Source organism: Cygnus olor, chromosome 4 (assembly GCF_009769625.2).
Source record: "Cygnus olor isolate bCygOlo1 chromosome 4, bCygOlo1.pri.v2, whole genome shotgun sequence".
Classification (NCBI taxonomy): domain Eukaryota; kingdom Metazoa; phylum Chordata; class Aves; order Anseriformes; family Anatidae; genus Cygnus; species Cygnus olor.
In genome coordinates this window covers 59,611,071-59,635,605 of record NC_049172.1, presented here as the reverse complement: position 1 = coordinate 59,635,605, position 24,535 = coordinate 59,611,071, and the positions used below count along the sequence as shown (strand labels likewise).

The window sequence follows — 24,535 nt, the reverse complement described above, 5'->3', positions numbered from 1 at the left end:
AACTTTCAAACTAATTCTGAAACAATGGTAGTAGTACAACCACTGACTGATTTTGCAACCAAACATATACCAAATAGAAATTAACATGAGAGGGAAATGTTCATAATGTTAAGTAGGAAAGGATTCCTTTAACTAAAGGAACAGAGAACTAAGCAGATAAGGAAACCCGAATATTCTCCATTTTCTCTTCTGTAATTTTACTGTATATCTATAGGTGCATACACACAGATAAAAACGAGTAAGAATAAACACAAAGTTAAATTGCAATACAGGTCTAGTGCACTGATCATTCAAAACCTAAGAACTGTTTCAAAGGAGATATAAGAAGATAAAGAAACCACAATTGAATTAAGCTGCAACACTGAGAAAGGCAAGGACAAGGAATGCCAGCCAGTCTGCCATGCTTCCTGCCCTCTCCCCCTTAAGACACGAATAAAATATTGCTTACATTCAGAACACTAATGCTTAAAATTGAATGCAAAACCACATATACCTACGATACAAAAAGCCAAATATCTCAAATCTTACAAGCTAACATATAAGGTGCAACTAAAACCAACAGCAAAAGAAAGCTTCATTCCATCACCCCAGGCTTTCTCTACCATAATCAAGTCAAGCCAAAGCAAGCTCTTTGAACAGCCTGAAGAACCAACACACTTTTCTCAGTCTTACGAATTTCTAATATCTTTACACACAGCAGTTGTATACAAAACTCAAAAAAAACTTTTTTTTAATATATCTGGACTGTATTTCAGTAAATGGCCAATTAATCACTGCTATTATCTAAATTAACGGATTTGTACAACATACCTAACTTTGAAAAAAATACACATTTCTGCATTTGAAGGAGACTGGAGTAAATACCTTGAAGAATATTCCACTTCAGGGAAGTAAAATGTAAGTAATATTACCAAAACATAGAAGTTGAATTCTAGTCGGCTCCATTTTCCTTCCTTATTTGTCAATTAACTTCTCATACCAAAGACGATGGGGATTTATCACAGTCCTCTCTGATAAACAACAATTCCAGGGAATGGTTTATGATCAAATTGTCTTACATGATGCAAGACATTAACCATCTCCAGTATCCTGAAAGTCCTCTATCTCAAACTCCTGTGAATTTCTAGTCAACTCCAAGAGACCACATCAAGCACCTTCAGCAGTGGAAGAAAAAGCATTGCAGGCATTTTGGCAGAGATTACTGCGGTTTGGTCAAAACAAGCAACTCACAAAATGATAGCTTAAAATGACAATCCTTAAAACGCATGAGTCATGGCATCACCACAAAAATTCAAAAGTCAATAAGGAATCTAATGGAAAAGATTAGACAATATAATTACAATAAACCAAAAGAGAAAACAAAGGCTTAAATTTTTGTGCATTTCTAACAGCTTGGCATTACAAGTCAATTCGCCATACTGCAGTGACATAATTGAGTTAAGATATGGAGACTTCATATGACCATCACCCTAATATCTGAGTACTAGATGAGGAGAAAGGTGATTATTTGGGTCTTGTAGTACAGCTTCATTCAGCCTAGTACATTCAGAGCCTCAAGGGCCACTTCAAGAAATTAACGAAAGTGTCACTATTCAACCTACATCAGGAACGAAAACTTATACCAGAATTAGGGGCAACAGAGGATGTTAAAAAGACGACGAAAAAATTAAGCAGGGATTGAAAATGCCAGCAATTATATACGGTGTTTTATACAACGTAAACAATTTCAAAGAGTAGGTATAGATTCTGTAATTATTTATCATCTTATCTCCTGTAGAGAGGAAAAGCCAGCAGAAAGGACAAAATCTTCCTTACAAAAAATCACAGAACCCTTTGTGAAGTGCTGCAATCCCAGTTGCAAACTTAGAGCAACATTATGTGCATCCTTGTAAGCTAACAGAAGTAATGGTGCTGGATTATGTCTGGACAACTGATCGTGGACAGAGCAAGTTACGGATCTGCTGGGAAGCAAGGAAGGGAGTACAATATATACTAACCAGAACATGATAAACATTTCTAAGTCACTGAAATTCCTTCATGGACAAATCAAAACATAGTCCAATCTGAGTAGATTTGGGGAAAAACAAGTAAAATTTGATCTACTTCCTACTTCTTATAGATACAAAAAGCCTTCAGAGGATGAAGTAAAAAGAAAGCAAGCAGATAAAAGACAACTGAAAAATCAGCTAACACAGATACTGGATGACATGCAGGCCCATGAACACTTTGGGGAACATATCCAAAACACAGCTTCCAGAACGCAAAGATTCAGGTTTCCAGAAACACTGACATTGAAATTCCAAAATGCTATTTCCTTGACAAAAACGATCTTTTTTTAAAAAAAATTAGTTTTCTACATCAATGACAGCACTTTTAAAGGTATATCTACATCTCTTTACACACAATTTTCTAAAAGATGTATTTTTCCAAAGGCTTTTAAGTTGAAGCGTGGCTGCCTCAGTTTTGACTGAATACGCTGCATTACAGACTGAGTGCCGTGTGGTGTTATACTAACTTAAACTCTGCGGTCCTACCAGATATTGTATGACATGACCTCCAAGAGGATCAGGAAACTATTTTAATTGGAAAACGGCACATTCAATTCCCTTGCTCACTACTCAGAACATCAGGAAAAAAAGAAAAAAAGTGAAACAGCAGGATTCAACTAAAAAGCATTTTTTTTCCAGCAACAGTTTTAATTATTACATTTAATTATTACATTTCTAAGCAAGTATCATTGCTAAGCCATATATAGCTTCTGGAACTTCTGCAGCTGTTAAATGGAAAGAAGTGAGTTTCAGTATAACACTAATTCCTTAATTCAACAAAGATTATTAGATAATCACAAGATGATTTGTCTCTCTTCTCTTTGCACATCTCTATACTTCCCTTTTTTTTTAACGCATCTCTTTCCTTTTTGTCACCGTCCCTTTATTCCTACTGCATTTACTTTTCATTCATCTCCCTACATAGCATTTTATTGTCTTTTACCACAATCTTCTCAAAAGACCGGCAACATCAGTCATGTAGCCAGTGCTACTTTTCTAGCAAATTTAATCATTTACAGAAACAATTTGCTAATAAAGCTCATACATTATTTATCTAATGATTTAGAAAGCTTTCCACTTAAATGGCCTACTGTTTATGTCCAGTTTAAACTACAAAGCTTCCTGCCGTAACTTCACATATGCAAAACCAACAGAAATAAGCACAGTCACTAAAAGCACCTTATGGGGAACTGAAGTCCCTTGCCCTTTTCCCTCTCCCATTCCCAGTACTCCACGTGCAGGTGTAAGTTTCTCTGTAGCCCAGCAGTGAATCAGACAGGGGAACTGACTCCAGCTGTAGCTACGCTTCCTTAGTTCCCCGTTTTTCCTTAGTGAACATTAATCTTAACTGTTCTCAGCCATAAACTGTTTCCCTCCCCAATACGTGCATGAGATGAGTACTCTGCTCTTCCCTGAAGCAGGGTTCAAAAGGTGAACAGCGATATGAAATTCTCATCATGGAACAAAGGCTGCGTAAGTTTGGCTGCATTCTTCATTTCTTGTGAGCCTGAACTTGAATGTCTTTCACACTTTAACCAACGCTAGCAGAAGTGCACATTTGGACTGTATTAACTCTTACTTCATCACTGTTTATAAATAGGTGCTCAAAATTTATCATATATATATGAGAGTAGACAGCTGTGGGGGGAAATAGGATTCATTTATATTTAAGTACTGTAATTTCATTTCACGAAGAAAAAGCCAGACCATGAGGTTATAGAAGCATCCTTTCTTTCATGCTTATTAAAGCTGTTTTGAAAGCATTTATTTCTTTGAACAATAACTTTTAGTAACAATGGGTTTTGATACTGTAATTTCATTAGCTTACAGGTAGTCTTTTTTATTATTACATCTTAATAATTTTCTAAATTCAACATAACAATTATATTTTTAAGATTAATTTAACCTTATAACAGTTTTCAAAAGGATAATTCTTATATTTATGACAGAATTCTATCAACTACCAGCAGAAAATTATGCCAAACAACACTGGAAGGATTTACTGAAGCAGAAGCAATAGGTTATATTTTAACATACAAATTATATTTTCCATTCATTCATGGATTGTAATGTATTCTGGGATGCCTGCTAAGACTTAAAAGAATACTTATATTAAAAAACACAACAAAAAACATTCCCATGATGAAGACAGCTTTTACCTAATCCTTACGAACTCATGCTAAACCATCATTACTGCACCAACTAAAGACAAACATTCTCCATCGCTACACTTCGCTCTCCCATCTTTGAAGGGATAAAAATCTAGCTGCCAATTCTGAAGCAGTTCCTCAGCTAAAATGACTAGCCAGTTCCAACTAAAAAACTATAAAATCAAATTCACCTAGGATCATTTACAGCCATCTGCTCAGAACCATTTTCTCACTAGTCAAAGCCATATTTCCATATGGTCTCAAAGGTGAAAAATTACTCATTATTACTCTACCTAAACTACAAATGGAAGACTGTTATAGTGAACTCAGACACAGTGAAGCTTTTGATAAGCTGAACATTTCCTGATATCTTATTTCTTTTCACTGAATTCCAGAGGGGGTAAATCCCATTACACTGAACAGTCACTGAACAGCACAGGTTAATTTAATGGAAAACACTTTGAAATAAGCCTTTACCATCTGTTTTCACCTCTAATGGCAAATCAAAGAAGAACAATTCACGCTTGTATCATAAAAAAAGCGTAAGTGATTTAAATAGATGTGTATGTTCTTTGATGAATACAGCATGCATCTGTTTGACTTTCTTCACCTTTTATCTTAAGCAGGAAGTTCTCATTTGCTAATGTAGTGCTCATCCCTGCATTAGGAACCACCACAGTGTAAAAGGAAGATATTCACATTGTTTCCTACATAAATAATTCATTACAACGTGAAAGTGAAACTCTTCAGTAATTCCAAATTGTCTCTGCAGCAAGTTGATCTTAATGTTTCTTCCCCTACTAACAGTTCCCTAGTACCCAGATGGCCACTACCTTTCTCCTCAAAAATGTCCAGCTGATGAACAAGAATTTGAACTCAACACAAATGTTCTCAGCTGGTACTTTACCTGAATTTTTGCTAAAACTGGAGGCCTCTTGTACTTGAAAAGCTTGTCTTCTCTCCCCCCCCACAAACTATGTCCTAGCATCATGCTTTAACTTGCTTTTGATTTCTTAAAATGTTAATGGTCTTAGATTATTTCTATATAAAGATGACTTTAAAGAACCCTAATGTACACAGGGAAAGGAAGAAAGCTTATAAATGTAAACAGATCAACATAGCCAAGCAGCATAAAGGAACATAAATGAAAAGCGGTTATTACAATGTTAAGAAACCCTACAAACTGTAGTGAAAATATATGCTATGACATACACTAATTCTCAGCAGGAACTACTGTAGGGAGGTACAACACAGAGTATTATAAAGGGAATTACCTTACATACAGAGAATCTATACAGAAGCTATCTGTTACAGCTGGCACCTCCAGGAGTAACGTGTTGTTAGAGTGACCAGCAGCAGAAAGATCAGAAAAGGGAAAACAGGTGAAGAGGTAAGAACAAAAGACAAAATACTCTGCAATATCCAACACAATGGAATATCACAACTAGCACTACAATCCCAACAGTCATAAAAAGGAAGCAACATTCATATTATTCACTTGAATACTCAGAAGAAAAAACCACGACTATATGTTTCTTATATAGTTATTTTGTTGTATGAAAGCAGGAAAAGCTTTTAAAACAGAATGACAACCTGGTGGAAAACCCAATCCACCAGTATGCATTCTAACTCACAGCTCATTTTTAACGTTTTAATCTATTCTAATAATTTAAATTACATATATCTGGATATCATAGTTTAATTTCCATCTATTCCAAAGACCTGAGTTTACAAGCTCAAAGTTTAGTATTTCAGTTGTGTGCACTTCTTTCAACACATACTAATCAAAAACAGCTAAAAATCCATTACGTATCACTTACAAATGCTTGAGTTTAAAACAGAAGTAAATGGACTTTTTCTGAAAAAAATTGACGTTACCAACCTGAAATCTCCTTTATTGTTCACAACCCTCTCTGGAGGGCAGTATTGTGCAGAGCTTTCTAATACCACAATGTCTACTGTCCTTGTATTATTCCCACGCCTGGTTTGTACGTGGCAACCCCAGTTTCCTGTGGAGCCAGCTTGAATGTTTGAGATTGTCAGTGCACTGGGAAGACAAAATAAATGAACAAAAAAAACCAACAGTCTTGCAACAAGATTCAAGTCAGTTTTTACCAAAAGATGAATAAGGTACGGAAAGACAATGGAAGAAACAACCAGTTACATAAAACTGTGAGTGATCTTGTAAGATCACAGCTACCTATGAATAAGTGTACTGTAATTAACAAAGAATTCAGTGGTTTTTTTTTTTAAATGATACAGATCTCTGATGGAGAACTTCCGTATTACCAGTTGTGGTGTAGTCAAAAGGAAGAGGGAACAATTAATGAGTTCACTTAAAAATCCTGTTCTTGTAATTTTACTGTCCTAAGAAGACAAGTGTATTGTACCACAAAGCTGTTTTATGTGAAATCCGTGTGTGTCTGCATGTGAGAGTTATGCAATCTCTAGAGCTCCCTCCTAAATAGTTAGTAACGTCATACATCATATCTTAAATTAACTGATTTAACTGATTAACTGATTACTATGTCCCTGCTAGGAAGCTTCTCTCTACATACACTCACTCTGTAAGGATATGAGAAAGCCTTACTGGTCATTGAAATAGTCACCAAATCACATCAAGAAACTGCTGGGGGGCTGAGGGGTGGAAGGGAGGTGGGGGAACACAGTTTCTCTGTAGGGATTTACCTTGCAATCAGTGAGCAGTTATGAATCATGTTTTTTTCAACAAAAATACCCTGGGACTCATCAGTTTCTACTATCTTTCCATCTTGGTACCACAAGACTTGCATGTCTTGATCAATATACGAAGCCATACATTGGAAGGGTAGACTATCTCCTTCAAAAACAACCTGGCGGTGAGATGGAGTCATGTAGAAAGACGGTAATTCAAGAGGAGGCTCTAAATTCAAGAAATAAAAGCACAATTAATGGCCAGAAATATGTTTTATAAGCATTCTTCAGAAGACAAGAAAAATTCATTAACTGTGTATCAATTATTGATTCGATCACATTGTAAGCTACGGTTTGCAGAATTTATATGCAAAAAGCTACATTTGATGCATCAGAAATTCAAACTATACCCTTTTTCAAAATGTATATTCCTTTAATGTAGTACATTCCCTAAGTCATTTGCCAGCCTACATTCACAAGAATGAATATAAATCTGAAAGAAAAATATCCCTATGCATTTTATTTCTTTATAATTTCTCAACATGAATATTTTAAAACCATATATATAATATTAAGCTTATGAAGTTCATATTCCTCTTATCTGTTTGTCCTCTTCTCAGGATATCCTCTTCCACTGGCAGAGCACCACAACTGATGCTTATGCCTGGCTGAGCTCCATCTCAGCAACTAAACTAGCCATGTGCTTCTCTAGCAGAAGTCTGACAAAAAAAAGCAAGCCACCTCTATAAACATTTCAGTTATTCTGAAACACTACTGGCAAGCATACTGCAATTTACAGATAATACAATGCTTTTTTCCTCCTTTCCTAAAGCCACAGGACATGCCCTGAAAGGTTAGTTGAGGCAGATCTACTGTTAGGCACAAAAGACTACCAAGCCAAAAAACAAAAAAGACTGAACCTGCCGAAAAATAATCTCAGTTCAGTGTGCATTCTAGTCCCTCTCTAATAAGAGAAAGCTTTACTACTTTAAGAACAACCCAGTGTAGTGGTATTCCCCCACCTTCTTAGATAAAGCTACTTTCTCACAAGTTTTTCTTGTATGTATCTTAATCACATAACCAACCTGGAAATTATTACACTGACTCTCCCAACCCTAATTTTACTTATTTGCATTGGAGACTAAACAACAACAGAATTATATATATATATATATATATAAATAAAATACCACAAAATAAAATCACTGATAAGATGAAGACCTTTCAACTTCAGACTTTGGCTTGGAATCATTTGTGTATCTGAGAAGGCAGATACTGGGGAAAAAAATAATATCAGTTTCTGATTCCTCTCGTGAAGCTTAGGTAAAAAATCACTTAAAACAAGTATTAAAAGGAAAAGGAGTTTATCTCCAGGCATTGCCACTCATCCTTAATTTCTACAGACTAATATCCGTAATCAAAAACTTATTTCCAAAAAACAAACAACACTGGAAAAGGAATAAAACCAAGTCTTTAAAAACGAATCACTATTACCAGATTTCATACAAGTGCTGAATTTCAAGGAAATAAAACTAAAAAAAGTCTGTCCACTAATATTAACACAGTGACAAATGCATTAGAAAATAAGTGTCAGTTGTCAGAAGTGCTTACCGCAGGTCAGAAGCTCCTGCTTAACACCCATCACCGTCTGTGACTGAAGTGATTTGGGATAGGCACATTTAGTTTCACGTACAGTTATATTTCTTTCTTTTAGCCACTGATGCATCCAGAGTATGTTGCAATCACAAAGAAGATAATCAGTCTGAAATTCTCTGCAATGCAAAACGAGTATTCACAATGATGAAATGAGACACTCAGAGGTCTGAAAGCTTTACAGAACAGCTGTAGATGCCTCTTGCAGCCGCAGACACGCTGTTGACAGATGACCAAATGCCACAACACAGCCGCATGGCCTACTACCACGTATTGGAAGATACTCTAATAACTCTGCAAGCTCTGGTGTCACGTCAAAACCAAACACTCCTTGAGGAAAATCCTCGCCGTAAATACGGATAACATCTAATACTTGTGTATGAAATAATTTCTAGTAATTTTTAAATAACGTGCCTGAATATGCATCACCATGACTTAAGAGCACGCTTCACTGACAGGTTTATTTAGCAATCAAATGCTTTAACATTAAAAATCAACAGAAATATAAAAAGCATCCTCTCATTTATTTCTCTTACGAGAGCCACCACTCACACAATTTTAATGATAGTTTTATTCTGCTTTATATGCAAATCACATAAGGCTTTCCATTGATTCATAAAATCTCTGTATATCTTAATACTTTCTACTAAAACAATATACCAAATCCCCAATAGGTGTCTGTTGTAGTCAGCTACAGAAAAATTGAGTCTGTTTGGAAACAGTTAAAACGGATCAAAATGTATCATTATGCCTATGCTGTTTTTTACCTCTATTAAAAACAATTTATTTCTATTTTTGCAAATGTCTTGAGGATAGCACATCACAGGCTGAACACTTCAAACACTAAACCAACATTCTTGTCAAACTCCGTTTGGTCTTTGTTCGCAGGCATTCCTCCAGACATACATTTTAAACAGCAACAGTTATTTTCAGATTCTCTTGTCAGACCTGTGATGATCTTGGACAGCAGCCTTTTCATATACAAATTCTAGGAATAACAACTTTTTAACAATTATAAGGAGCTGGAAGAGGGAAGGAAACATTTACCTTTATGAACGTCCTAGTACAGTGCAAGCTAGTCATAAACACTGATACTTTTTTTTTTATTAACTTTGCTCCACACACAATTACAACTCATGAAATCAAAGTAATGAGGTTGAGATGTAACCACTGTTATGTCTAACAAAAATATACCATTCTTCAAGATAAGACTAAGATTTTATTTAAACCCATTTAATCCTTTTTTAGTAAAAGGTGTATGATCCTATTTAGTATGAAGTATTTATGTATGAATCATACATACAGAGTAAAACTTCAGAAGTCCAGAAGCTGCTATAGCTTTGTTCTCTCAGAGCTTTGTAGCACATTGAACATTTTTAAAGGTTTTTCTATAAACACACAAACAGAGTACTGTGTGCTTACATTGTATTGTATGTTTGTAGGCACATTTCCTATGCACTTATTCAGGCTTTAAAAAATGCTATTATGATGTTTAAAAATAAAAAAGAAACTGAAGTACTAGCAAGCAAGAGCGCTCACATTAATGTAAAAGTCTCATTCAAAATCTGGAATACTGTGGAAGTTTTGATTTGGCTATTTTTGTTTCACACAAAAGGCCATTCCAAGAAAACACTGAAGCATGTTTTAAGAACATATTTTTTTTTAAGAACACAAATGATCATTTTAAAATTAGATGCAATACTTACAGAGACTTTAGTGAACCAAGATGATCAAATGTTCCCTGTGTAAGTGTAGAAAACAGATTTCCAGAAAGATTTCTGAGAAATAAAAGTAAAATGATTTCAACTCATGCTCAAGAGATCAATGTGAAACTTACTTACAAGAAGATCCCTCTTCAACACAGCATTATTTTTAAAGCCTACAAGTAACTATTATGGTACACCGCCATAGTTCACAAGACTAAGAATCATATGAAGTTTGATAGCATAGCAAAAATCCCCTGATAAACTGTTCCCCAATACTTTTTAGCTGAGGAATTTTAAGATTGGGAACAAGGTTTGGTAGCATATTCTTTATTAAAAACAACTAGCACATACATATTCAGTATACGCTTCCAGAATTTTTAAAATAACTTCATTGTTTGCAGTGAATTGATGTTACTAATACGCTGTAAAAGTTTATATAGCAAAACTTCAGTGAATACTTCAAAAACATCCCTTTTTTTCCCCTCAAAGTCAGTGAAAGTCTGTAAGAAACATATAGCTAAAACAGAGTAACATTCCATAATCTTAAATGTTATTTTATTAAAATAAATGAAGAATATTTACAAAATATGCAAGAAAGACAGCAAAACAACTATACTGATGCTATGGTAAGAAGGCAAGGTTGTGTAAGCCTAACATACATTTGTACAGAAAATATTTTGTACAGTCTGCTACTCTTTTTCCCCACTATACTTTTAAAAGAACTAGAAAACAGTTGCAAGGGAGGCAGAGGACTGAGTAGTAAGTAACCTGCTGGTTGACCCCTGCCCTGCTCCTTTCTTTGTATTTTAAGCTTGCTACTGACCACAATCAGCGCATGTCTTTCATGCACACACTTAAAACAAACTAGTCCATTTAAAACAAAGAACATTAACTTACATGAGAAAAATACTTAAGTGAAATAATACACAATAAAATTATACTTACAGTCTAACAAGATTCACGAGGCCTCTAAATATGTCTGCATTCAGGCAGCCTATTCTGTTATTAGTTAGGTCTCTATCAATAGGAAAAAAGCAAAAATCAGAATAAACTATTTCATTTCAAAATGACATACAACAAGTCTGCAAACTAAAGTATTTCAACTAAAATTCATGAGTAATGGAACGTACCATATATACATTTAGCCTTTTTCAGCAAAAATCAAAATGTATTGTTCTATGGATGTATGCACATGCACAGACTCCTTACTCCATATCTAAAGCAATAATGGTTTGCCTACATACAGTAAAGTAAGCCTAACCTTAACATAAGTCCCCTCAGAACAGGCTTGGCTTATATCACTACAAAGCATATTTTTGCATTTGTGTGGTATATTCATGTGCTACTTCACTGATTTTTTTTTTTTTTGGCCTGCCAAAGATATCTACACCAGTTTATTTATTGTATGCAGATATGAACATTTCAGTATTTATATTAATACATAAACATTACATAATTTACGGAGGTAAATCTTAGACTTAATAAGGAATAAAAATTAAGTTCGCAAGTTCCAGAATTGGTCCTTCAGCTTTATTTCTGAGGTTCTTGAAAGTGCAATTAGCAACAAAATCTCCTTTTAACTGAGCCAGATTACCTGAACAGTGACAAACATACATACACACGATGAAAATTTAAGAGCAAAAGTCGCATGCTGACCAAAGGCCTGTGAAAAATAGAATCACTAAGACTTCCATGAGTTAAAAGCTGTCCCAGATATTTTGAAAATCAGAGTTAAAAAAAAAAAAGCTGTCACACCAATATCCTGTTTTTCAAGTTTCATCTAAGACAGAATTTTTACAGCCAAGGTATAAATCCCTAAAAAATGCGTTAATGGAAATGTTGACACAACCTTCAATAAAGCAGCATTAACAGCATAGTAAATTCAGCGTAACATTAATAGCAAGGGACTCTGTGTTCCACTGTGACCCATAGAAAAAAAAAACACGGGGAGTTTAACATTTAATAAAACAACACTTGATGGCATCAAAGCTCTGAGTGAACATTCACCCAGTGTTGTCTCAAGTCACTGAAATACTAAAAGAGAGGAAAAATACAAGAGAGACTGCCAGTAAGATCAAGTGAGACTGCCAAGCCACAGGCAGTAGATGTTCTTCAGTCTGAAGACTGAAGCAGCAGTTCTTTTAGACTGAAAGCAGACTGTTTTATATTTACATATAGATGTAAGTGTGCGTATATACAATTAGACAGCAAAACTATATATATACACACATATATACATACACACTCGATCTTCAGAGATCCCTTCCAACCCCTACAATTCTGTGACTGTGATATATATCCATCTTCTAACAGATACTTAAAATTTATTCTTTTTTTTGTTTTTTATTTTTATTTCCCCCCCATAAACTGACCAGCTACTTACAGTCTTTTCAGAGATGAAAGTCCCAGAAAAGCTCCTGGATCTATAGTACTAATAAGGTTGTTTTTAAGGTCCCTGTGTAGAAAAATTAAAACATTAATCAAACTATCCATTAAATATGGAAATAAATACATGAAGATACACCTAGCTTGCCTTAGCCACTTTGCAAGCTACCCCAAAACCCCATACAACACATTTGTAATTTTTGACGTATCTTTTGAAAATTGCAAACCTGTATTTTAATTAGAAAGAGGAATATGAACAGCATATATATTCCTTTAAATATTCTATCGATTCTTAGTACATGAAAAGGTACAAAGACATTTTATCATACTGTCCAAATAAATTACAGCTGCTCAAGATGTATTACATTTGCTCATTATATAGTACAATACATTCCAGTTCAGTATCATTTTCTTCAACCTACCCGCATTTTAATACTTTAGTATTGCCCAACATCTACCAAAGCAGCAAAACAAGATCCTAAAAATACACCAGACAACTGAAAGTTTCCACCACCATTACCAGCAAAAAAAGCAAAGCCTTGGCTGAAAATCCCACATAAAGATGGTGAAAAGACTCAGAGCACAGATTTTTAAATCTTTAATTTCTAGAACAGGAGACTGTAGGGATATAAAGTGACTGTGTCATTAAACAGGTTTATTAACTGTACAAGTGATGTCCTTGTACAATAGTTTCAATTCGTGAATTAAGATATCCTGCAGACATGGCTTAGTTTGAAAGATCACAAGTAGTGTCTGCCAGCATCTACAGAGTTTTGAACAAACTTTATCACTGCTAAGAATATTTTTACCTTCTTACTCATCTAATATTTGTACTGTATTATTACTGAAATGTCTCAGGCATTTATTGTAACATGGAAAAGTTTTCAATCCTTTGGTAATGCAGGAAAGCTTCGCATTTGAAAATAAAATTAGTAATTCCAATTAAAAACAATGTTTTAGTTAGCTGGGGTAGAAAAACAGCTCCTAAATCTACAACATTAATAATTCTGCCAAAAAAAAGAACAGTACAAGAGGATTACACCTACCATCACACAGATATGCATGAATGAAAATACAAGTTCATCCCGAGATTTCACAATAGCATTTCCTGCAGCCAGATTAGTCAGACACGGTACAACAGACAATGCCAGGGCACATGGATCAGGCCTCACTGCCATACCTAATAAACGTTTTAAATAGTTGAAATACTTCAAATTTACCTTGCAGTATCACCAGTTAGTTTTAAATCAAACTATGGCGTGTATATTCTGTTCTTATTTCAACTTTATTTTCTTGCCCTGTGTGGAGCAGGGACTGCCAGCAGCATCCAAGGCAGTATTAGGAATCTGAAAATCTAATGTTTTTAAGCCTTTTTCATTAGGCTGACAAATCCAGCCCCGAGACTGTGACAAATCTGAGAATATGAAATATTAGTCATCACTTATTTACCATCGGTCTTTGGACAATGAAGAAAAATGAGAGTCCCTTTTCATATTTAAAGCTTTAATTTGAAATCATACAACTCCCACTCGGGGAGAAAAAACCTTGGCAGCACGCCTTGGAAATCCACTAGTTTAGATTATCTTTAATTTCATTACTTTAATTTAAATCGTACTCTCTGATACATCTCTTACTTAAATTCCACACTTCAGTGGAAAAACAAACAAACCAACCCACAACAATGTAGTTTCAGAATTATAAGAGTTTTATTACTTCCAAAATGTGTTTCAGATTAGTTTATAAAAAGTGACCAGTCTGGTTTTTACACAGTATTTTTTTCCTCCTCATAATAGGTCTTAAAACAAGTTCCAGAGGGATAATTAAACCAGAATTAACATTTTTTTTAAAAAAGAAATGCCAACAATTGTCATGTTTTCGTAGAACTTTTTCAATGGATACTCCATATTTTTTAAATAAGATAGCAAAGCATTAATCGACAGGTATATTAAAGTATTTTAGAGCAAACAAAAAAACAACATCCCAAATACCCAAAGCGTTAGCTTTTTCTCAACCTGCAACAACAGTTGGGGAGTCTGCGTTTTGGGATTTTTCCCACTCCCCGAGGCAATCATTTGGAAGACTAGTTATGTGTTCAGCTCTCTAAAAGCATTAGCAGATGAAAACTGTGAAACGTAAGAGACATTTAGAGAGCACAAATTAACACAGTACTGACATGTCTGGCAGCTTTCCTAAAATAGGAAGAGATGTTGATGCCCAGGTGGTGCAGCTGCCAGGACTCCAGGATCTGGGACAGCTTCGAGAAGTGGCAGCTGTGGCCAAACTGACAGACTGGTCACATCCTCATCAAAGGGGTAGGGTGGGGAAGGCGATCTCATTAGAAAGTTGTGTTTGGCTTTTAAGGGTTTTGTTTTATTCTTACCACTTTTAATATCTGCCAACAGAACAACTGATTTTTAGCAAATGGAATGTAATCACCTTATTCACTGATTTTAATTATTTTTTCTTCGGCAAAGCTTAACCAACAGGATATAGTGATAGATATTAATTTGTCCAAATAAAAGTTTATTTTAAAACACGGAAATCCACTAGAATGGTTTCAGTTCGGGTGGTATTACAGCTTCAATCTCTATCTCATTGGCACATCTTTTATTTTACAGTAACTACATATTCCATCTAATAATTAGAAATACTGCTGAAAAACAACAAAAACCACAAGCGTGGCAGAGGAGCAATCTTGCACTGAGAAGCTATAAAAAAATGTTAATTTTCCTTAAATCTACATGACACTGCAGATGAGGATGCCCATGTATTTATCAGCAGAGGTGACTAACTGGGATTAGCATCATAGGAAAACTTAGATTTGCAGGGATCTGCAGAGGTCATACAGTCCAACCCTGTCTCAAAGCACAACTGAACCTGATGAACTGCTCCACTGTGATACCCAGTCAAGTCCTGAAAACCTGAAAGGATGGAGATTTTACTGTCTTATCATGCAATTTCTTCTAGTGTTAATCATTCTCATTAGGAAGGGTTTTCTCATGCTCAGAATAGTCTTTCCTCCCCCCCCCCCCCAAATCTGCATTTAAGCTGGCAAATACCATCTTAACAAGCAAAAATGTTGACGCCTGACAATGAACCCCTAATGTTACTTGGTTAATATAACATGCAAAATAGCAATGAAAGAATACTTGGATTTAACTGTGGTTTGCCATAAAAAAAAAAATCTATTTCATTAGAATTTAAAATTGTATTTCATTAGCCAATTGTCAATGACCTAAAAGCATGTGCATAAGTACCTAAAAATTACTTATGTATAAATACACCCTATTTACAACTTATCCTTTTCTCAGGACACAAAGATTGTTTAAGCAATTACTTAAGCATCCTGCAGGCACAAATGATGCATATATGTACCTACTGGCCAGTATACATTTAGCTCTCCACTACTATTGAATAATCGTTTCTTTCTGAATTGAGCTTGAAAATTAATGTAAGAAAGACATTAGCTTACAGAGACCCGTACTTTATGAAATGCCTTTTCAAAAAGGAAATGGGGAGAAATGACAAAGTATGAAGTTATAAAAATAGGTTAATCATTACATAAAGCCAACCTCTCCCTCCCAGTTTTATAGGGTATACACAAAAGCTACAGCCCACACCAGAAGCCCTATTCTTCCCTTTCCTTCAATTTCTATGCCATTTCCAACAGTTCAGAACATTCCAAACTATTCAATTTTGGAGCACTGGCTTTTCAGAGACTAAAGGAACATTTTTTCCTCTTACCACTAATCTTTCAAAAATTCTCTCTGAAGCATTGCAAGGATGGGGCAAACAAATACGATTTTGTTAGCCTAAAACTCCCAGTCTTCTCCTGGAAGAGCTGCAAGTAACAAAAAGAAATGTGGCTTTCAAAACTGAAAACAGACCTAGTATCTGAGCAGAAAACAAGTTTCTGAATACCCATAAAACCACTTCTCTGCTCAGTGTCATTCAAACAAGAAACACACTGATCACTTTTAAAAAGACTTCAAAATATAACAAAAATCAGTTCTGCTACTAGAAGAACACAAGTCCCTCTTTGCACATGCTCTGCAGCACTATCACAACAGGAACTAAAATCAGAAAATGCCACTGTCCAAAAAGCTATTAGATGCTCCCAACAAACATTCCATCCTTCAGTTAAATAAAACTCTTATTTTGGTAATATCTCTCTACATAACTTTAAAAAAAAATGTTTCTGTAGCCTGCTCACGCTTACTCAAAAATCATTTTGGAAAAAGTAAGAGGATTTATTTCAATGTCTTACAGTAATATTAAGTTATTCATGAAATTGTATCTTTTCCACACTGGAAGACAACAGTCTTAATAAAGTGACAATTCCCTCATTGGAAAGTGAGAAGAAATTATTTAAAATGCTTAATTTGAAATGACAGTTAACTGAGGGAAGGTCAAAGTAGTACTTACATCAACCACTAACGTGTTCATGCATATGACAATGGGCACAGTCCAACACAAACAAGAAAATTAAAACAAACATATCTGGAAATGTTCTCAGCACTGGATTACATTAGCAAATACTGGCATATTTGTAATTATATTCTCCTTTCAAAACAGGACAAACTTTACTACCAAATGTAAATATTTCGTCTTGTTTCTACTCTTTCTAGGTCACTGAATAAAGTTTTCCTCATCTGAACTTCTAGAAGTTTTTATATTAAGAGGAAGAGTCCAGTGGGAAAAACTGAAATCCACGATTTCTTAGGACAGAACAAGAGCCCTGAGAACAGCTTCACAGTTTGAACAGAGACCCACTGTTAGAGAATCGGTAGGGTGTTTCTGTTATGTCTGAAAGAGGCAGACATTTGAGCACTCCAGCTTAGGCCAGAAGTGCTGAAGGCCAGAGAAACACCACTGTAAGCGTACTCCCTCTTTTGCAAAGCAGCAGCACATAGGCAGTCAAGCTTTGTGGCCTCCTTACTTTCCCTGCCACACATGTACACACATCAGAACTCTGTTACTACTAAGGTAACAACATTTAACAAGAATTTTTGGAGGATACAGTACACAGATATTCATAATTCCAACACAAATCAAAATATTCTCTTTCACAGAAGCACCCATTAATCTTTTTTAGACATTCTCCGTTACAATTCCCACATTTTAGAAAGCTTTCAATATCAAGGTAATGGCAAGAATGTTCTTATGTAGTATTATACCATGTTATCTTTTCATTTCCTTGAAAGAATACAGAAAACAGACTGTTTCACCTTGTCAGTCAGCAAAAGCTAATGTTAAAACTGAAGTTTTTAAAAGACAACAATTGTGTATCTTGTTTTCATCACAAGGAAGGTGTCATGGCCAAGTCTAGAACCCCTACAACAGCAAAAATAACAATAACATTAAAATATCACAGATACAGAAGGAAATCGAGAAGGAAATAAGGGTGAATTATAACCAATAGATGTTTCCAGATGGATGATCAATAGGGGGGTAAATCTTTCTCATTTCAAACATTTCAGGTAGGAAAAAAATAAATTATGCTAAGCTTTCAGTATATCTTTTATTTTGCATACTCGAGAGGCACATTGAGACCTGTGTGAGAAATGCTCTCTATTATTTTCTCAAATTATCATTTCTAAATCCAGGTTAGCACGTAAGGGGTTACAGAATAAATTCAAACAAATGTATAATCATCATTCTTCAAACTGTTTGCAATAATTTTAGAAGCGGAGCTTACAAGTAAACAAGTACTGTCTAGTTCACAGAAGACAGAATTAAGAACTACGGTTACATAATGATGCCTTGATACCCTTCCAGAATATGGTAGTGGCTAAACTTTCAAGTTGAGAAATTCAAAGGTCAGGTGTTATTTTAAATCGTTCAAACACCAACTGCAGTACAATACTTTCGTTTGGACTGCTAAATATAATGATGAAAAGCTCACAGAAGACTCATGGTTCCTCTGGGCAAGGGTACCTTGTTAGGTTCAGTTTCCCCAGGAAGAGAGCGTGCTACATAGTCTCAAGGGAATGACTATTAATTTAAGTTTGAAAAATTGTTTCAGTTACAATCTTACCCTCTGCCCTAAAGTTAGATGCACATGTCTTAATAGTATTTAAAGCAGAAAAATTTATTTGTTGTTCTAAATACTTCTTTCCCCTCATAAGGTCTTACACACACACACAAGAAAGAAAGGTCGTTAAGGACTAGCGTCATGCCAGTTATCCCTTCCTTTACGAAGGAGACACCTTACCCTCAATAATCATTTGTTGGTGTATCAATTCCTACACTAGTACACCGTGTGTTATCTCATTCAAATTACATCACCATACCATCTAAATACTGCCTATCCAAATCACTTTAAATGTTCAAAACATGATTGATTACTTATTGCTTTCTTTTCCTTTTCTTGAAAGGAGATATAAAAATAACCTAAAAATCCTTACAAACGACAGGCATTAAATGGAAGAAAGCTGGGTTATTATATTAAATGAAATTAAGATTTGGATTCATAGAGCAAATGTAAATGATCACCTCAAACTAATTAGAGTTTCAAGTATTTCCTGTCTGAAAATTGTAATGAGTTTCAACAACTAACAACTGTCAGCAGATGCTTTTATTACCTAGAGCAACGATGCCAAAATAACGTGCAAAGATCCAGAATGCCGTCCCTGCTGATAACCTTGCTTCTTTGGCGCAAAGGCTTATTTCTACAATAGAGCTCATCTGTCAGTGCAGAAGACAGATCTTTCTCCTAGCATGTGGGGGATGGAACGGTGGTAGCATTTGAATTTATTTAGGCCAGGTGACTGGGATTGCAGCTTTCAAGTTTCAGAGGATGAATAAAATTCTTTTAATCCCCTGAAGCCAAAAGTCCTTTGGAACTCTTCCTAGATGTTGCAAGATTATTATGAAACTGGCTACCTTCCCAGTCAAATGGCCTAGAAAAATCCCTATCTCTAAAGTTTCTGCTTGCTCCCAGGTAGATCAACCTGCCAATCCTGACCTTCTACCAGCCAGAAAAAAAGCTGACTGTAACAGAAGCTATAACACTTCTTATCCCACAGGCAATACATCATCTGAAAGGGAAAGTGAAAATAAGAAGCGAAAGGTGTCAAAGAGGTTATTCCCATCAGACTCACTCCCATTTTTCCCCATACATTTGGCATATACATGGACTGTATAGTAACACGCAAAACTGTTAACATATATGTCAGTAACAAACCTACAGTGCATACAGCCTCTTTTAGAGGCTGTCATATACCCGTTTCCCCTAGACAAATACTTTGAAGTTGTTTGATAGAGGGCTTGACACTTCATAAGAAAAGAAATTAAACAGCTTTCTTTACAACCTAAGTTTTCATATTATAAGGCCAACAAGAAAACAAGTCCAGTCCATCATAGCGTTCCAGTGAACTACCCACTGGAAATGCCCTAATCTCACCCAAATCGGGTTATGAGCTACAGCTTTCCTGTAAAATGTCAGATTTCATTACCACCCTTTAAAAAGTGGAGAGGTTTTTGTTTGCTGGAGTTGTGGTTGTTTTTTTTTGTTGTTGTTTTTTTTTTTTTTTTTGGGGGGGGGGGCAGGGGGGGCACGCGTTGGTTGTTTTGCTGTTTTTGCATTTTCTTCACTTGCACCTAGTTTTCAGGATTACAGCTTTTACTAAGCTCCCTTTAGGCTATGACATAAAATTCATTTTCATAAAGAAAACGCTTCACTATATTAACTCTGTAAACACAAGAAGTTGTATCAAAATACAATGGGAACATATCTTGTTACCAGAACTATTAATGAAATAAACAGTATATAATATTTTTTTTTTTTTAAGCGAAAACAGATTTTTAAGAAGTACTTACAATCTTTCAAGAAGGTTTAATCCAGAGAAGGAACCATTCTTCAACTCTGTTATTTTATTGTTACTCAGAATCCTGTAAACAAGAACAGAAAAGAACAATATATTACATATCTGATAACAAATTATTTGCTGCAGCTTACACTTGTGGTGCTAAGACTTCTAAACAATCTTTCTGCTTAGCAGTCTTTAAAAACTACAATACCTAGCTATATAGCAACACTGCCCAAATACCACACAGGAAAAAGGAAGATTTTTTTATGTTAAGCGCCCTATGTAACATGCAAGCTCATGTCATAACGTGAAAGAAAAAACACTGTATGAATCACTATAACACCGAAAACACCATTATGGATCACCATAATGAAACGCTATAACTGGTGCGATAGAAAGTGCAGCATTAAAAAAAACCAAAAAGTTTACACACACAGCACGATGTTGTGTTGCACCCATTTTGGTTTTCCAAAACACATAGGACATTGTCCATTTCCTTTTTTTGTACCTAATGTCCCAGCATTCCCTCAGTTATTCAGCTTTCTACCTAATGCAATTCTTTTAAGACACCTTTAAATGACATCAGCAAGCATTCTGCCTATCCATTACTTCTTCCCCTGAAGAACCAGATCACTGTACGTTTTCTCTTCCATACAAATAACTGGATCAAAGGTTATTGAACACGAGGTTCAGGGAGACCTTATCACTCTCTACAACTACTACAAAGGAGGCTGCAGTGGGGTCAGAGTCTGTCTCTTCTCCTAAGTAACAAACAATAGGAAAAGAGGAAATGGCCTCAAGTCGCACCAGGGTAGGTTCAGGTTGGACATTAAGACAAACTTCTTCATTGAAAAGGTTGTGAAACATTGGAACAGGCTGCCCAGGGTAGTGGTTGAGTCACCATCCCTGGAGGTATTCAAAAGATGTGTAGATGTGTTGCTTAGGGACATTGTTTAGTGGTAAGCTGTGCTAGGTTAATGGTTGGACTTGATGATCTTGAAGGTCTTTCCCAACCTGATTAAATGGTTCTATTAAGCCCCATCTAGCCAAGTATCCTGTCTCCAGCGTGTCTCCAGCAGCCATCTGCAGATGCAACTTATCCTTAAGCTAAGAAACTCCTTGGAGGCTTCCTTACTTAGGAGGTCCTGCTTTCTATATCCAAGTCACTAAATTTTCCTGTTTTTCTTTTGAAACCATTTATGAATGCCATTTTGGTATCCACAACACTCCTTAACAGAAGGTTTCACAGTGCAGAACTGTTACATAAGGAACCCCTCATCTCATTTGTTTGGATCACAGTTTCTACCACCTGCAGCTGGTGCTCCCTACTTTTTATAGGGAAGGGAACAGCACTCCCCATCTACCCTCTCCTTACCACCCACAATTATGTAGAAACCTCAATTGTCTCTTGCCAGATGGAAGACTTTTTCATTAATTACTTCTCACACAAAGGTAATTTTTTGCCTTCTTAACTTTTTCTGAGCTCTCTCCAGCTTTATTAAACCCCAAAAATTTGGGGACAGAAGTACCATAACTGAAGTAGTACTCAACACATGGACAAGTCACAAATTCAGACGGTGGCGTAAGCATGTTCTATTTTGTTTCCTATGGTTTTCTTAACAATTCCTAACACATGATCTGCCTTTACCATTTGTACTGAAAACTGAAGTTTTCTGGTCAGCTCAGTGCCCATCATCTCACATATGAAGACAATTGTTGTCATTGTTGTTCCCAACACAATTTTTACTTCTCTATTGTGCTGCTTCTGCCATTTTGTTGCCCAGTTAGTTTCATAAAGTTCTTCAGAAATTCTTCGATTTACCCTCAGCCTTAAATTGTCACCACCCCACCCCACCCCCCTCTTTTACAGGTCATTAATAAATACATCATACACACAGGTCTGCAAGACTCCACTCCATCGAGAGGACTGACCATTGACTTACAGCAGATACAAGTTTTCCAAGGTGCGTATCTCTCACTTTTTCCAGTGCAAACATCAGACTTGGAAGCATGTAGTTCCACAAAACTGGTGCACTTCTGAAAATCAGCAGTGTATTTGCCACCCTCCAGCCTTCAGAAATCAAGTTCATTCTGAGCAAGACTTCAGACATTCATCATTTGACTTTTTCATCCCCGAGTTCTTCTAAAAGCTCTCCAGTGAAAATCAGCTCATCGTGCAAATTTATTCACTGTCAGCTTGTTCCATAACTTCTGCTACAGTCACTTCAATTTCTGACAGATCCTCTATCAAATGTGTCTTGCAGATCCAGCATGTCCGTGCTCTTCTTCACTCACACCAATTATATCTTCAGGCTGGATCACACTACTTCAGCACTAACGACTGCCACTAGGAGATTTTTTTCCAGTCTGCTACATCTTTCAGATATCCTTTACAGTAACAGTAAAAACAAACACACACACACCTTTCCTCCAATGCATAAAATTTATTATCCGATGACAAGCATTAGTACTTCAAAGCTCATCATGAATAAGACAAAACTAAAATACAGAAATACCGTCTATGAAAACAGCACCTTTTTGACACAGCCATATATTACATTAAGCAGTTTTCTTCTCCGGGTTTCTCAAAGATTGCCTCAAGCGTCTATGGTTTAGACAAACAGTGAAGGCAATTTTCATCTCAAAGCTTTGGCTTTGAGTCAATCTCTCTCGATCACACACATGCAGAGAATTGAGACAGCTGAACAATTTTTGTGAAAATTTTTCCATTTCTAATCTGACAGGCAGAAGGTTTGAAAAGTCTTAAAGTTAATACTGGATCATTCAACCAAGGTAACAGTTCTGATGCTAAGAGGAGGAGATCCTGTTCTTTCTCCTCCTCTTCCACCCATACCACATATTTCAGCAGCCCATCCAAAGCCATCCCTGGTGCCCACTGCTCCATAAGCAAAGTTAAACTGCACAAACACCCCGGGGAACTTTCAAGAGGTGTCATGTCAATTACATGAACAATTACATGTCAATTGGAGAACTGTGATCAACATAGTGCTCTACAGAGTCAGCCAGTCCTGTGTGGAAACTGATCAACGGCGGAAAGGTGAAAGGATAAGAAAAATACGTTTAAAAGTATATCAAAAATATGCTGGTATGTGTGCCTATGTCTGTAACATCCACTAGAGTGTCAGCTAAGAAAGTCTGCTCTTGCAAAAATACAGTTCCAGAGTCAGATGCATAAGTTATCTTATAGGAAGGAAGGAAAACTGCCCCTTGGCTGCATCTATGATAACCTAGTTGACCAAACAAATGAAAACACGCAGAGAGTTTTTTAAAGACAGACAAACAAATCAAGGAAACAAGGGTAATCTTTTCAGAAATCAGCAGGTATTTCAAGGAGTCCTTGCATCAAGGAAGATCCAACGCAGAACAGAAACACAGCACACGTTTGAAAGGCTGAAATTTGGCAAGGCAGTATGCAGACATTTTAATAGTAAAAAATTTTTTTTTTTTTTAATCTATCTTCAACACAGAATGCCTGCAAAACTATTAATACTTAACTGAAGCATTAAAATCACATACCCTAAAACCTTTGAAACTACTTTTACTTCTATTCAAAGAGAGAAAGGATTCAACCTAGACAATAAGTAGAAAGGCAGGTACAGGATTCATTTTGTAAATCTAAACCATCCAGCTAAATCTACAGGAAAGTACATCTTTATTTCAACATCCATCCTGGTTCCAGAAACGCGCAGGAAAAAAATGGAATAAAAAGAAATGAACAAAGAAGCTTATAAAAAATTATTACTTAATGCAAACTGAGCATACGGCATAACAGCTGCAGCAGAAAAAAATGTTACAAATAAAAAAAAAAACATGAGGGTCAAACAAAAAAATATCGAAGTCGACACAAGCAAACAAACTACAATCTTTAGTGGCACAGAAATCTTTTCTGTTTTAGTTATAACTGACTTCATTTCATGAAATATTGATTTTACCTGTACTTTTTCCAGGAAAAAATAGCTATTCAAAATGGAGCAGAAACCTCTTCAGAAGTAGCTATAACTGACTGAACTAAATTTAAATGAAATAAAAATTACAATTCTGTAAATAAATAATCAGTTTTCTGACATTGCCTATAAAACAAAAGGCCT

The 24,535-nt window shown here is 35.7% G+C and overlaps 1 protein-coding gene and 1 long non-coding RNA gene across 2 annotated transcripts in view; one reads left to right on the top strand and one right to left on the bottom strand.

The window, feature by feature from the left end:
- ADGRA3 (adhesion G protein-coupled receptor A3) overlaps positions 1-24,535 on the bottom strand; it is a 53,233-nt gene that overhangs the window by 18,601 nt on the left and 10,097 nt on the right. Inside the window, exons 2-8 of the mRNA XM_040555776.1 lie at positions 20,437-20,508; positions 12,614-12,685; positions 11,176-11,247; positions 10,231-10,302; positions 8,483-8,643; positions 6,887-7,100; positions 6,081-6,245 (exon numbers count right to left, since the gene is read on the bottom strand). Coding sequence (XP_040411710.1) covers positions 6,081-6,245; positions 6,887-7,100; positions 8,483-8,643; positions 10,231-10,302; positions 11,176-11,247; positions 12,614-12,685; positions 20,437-20,508 — 828 coding nt within the window. The remainder of the gene's footprint in view (positions 1-6,080; positions 6,246-6,886; positions 7,101-8,482; positions 8,644-10,230; positions 10,303-11,175; positions 11,248-12,613; positions 12,686-20,436; positions 20,509-24,535) is intronic.
- LOC121069502 lies at positions 1,400-6,880 on the top strand. The gene is made up of 3 exons (XR_005819461.1): positions 1,400-3,521; positions 5,513-5,588; positions 6,461-6,880. It is a non-coding gene; the product is annotated as an uncharacterized LOC121069502 (long non-coding RNA).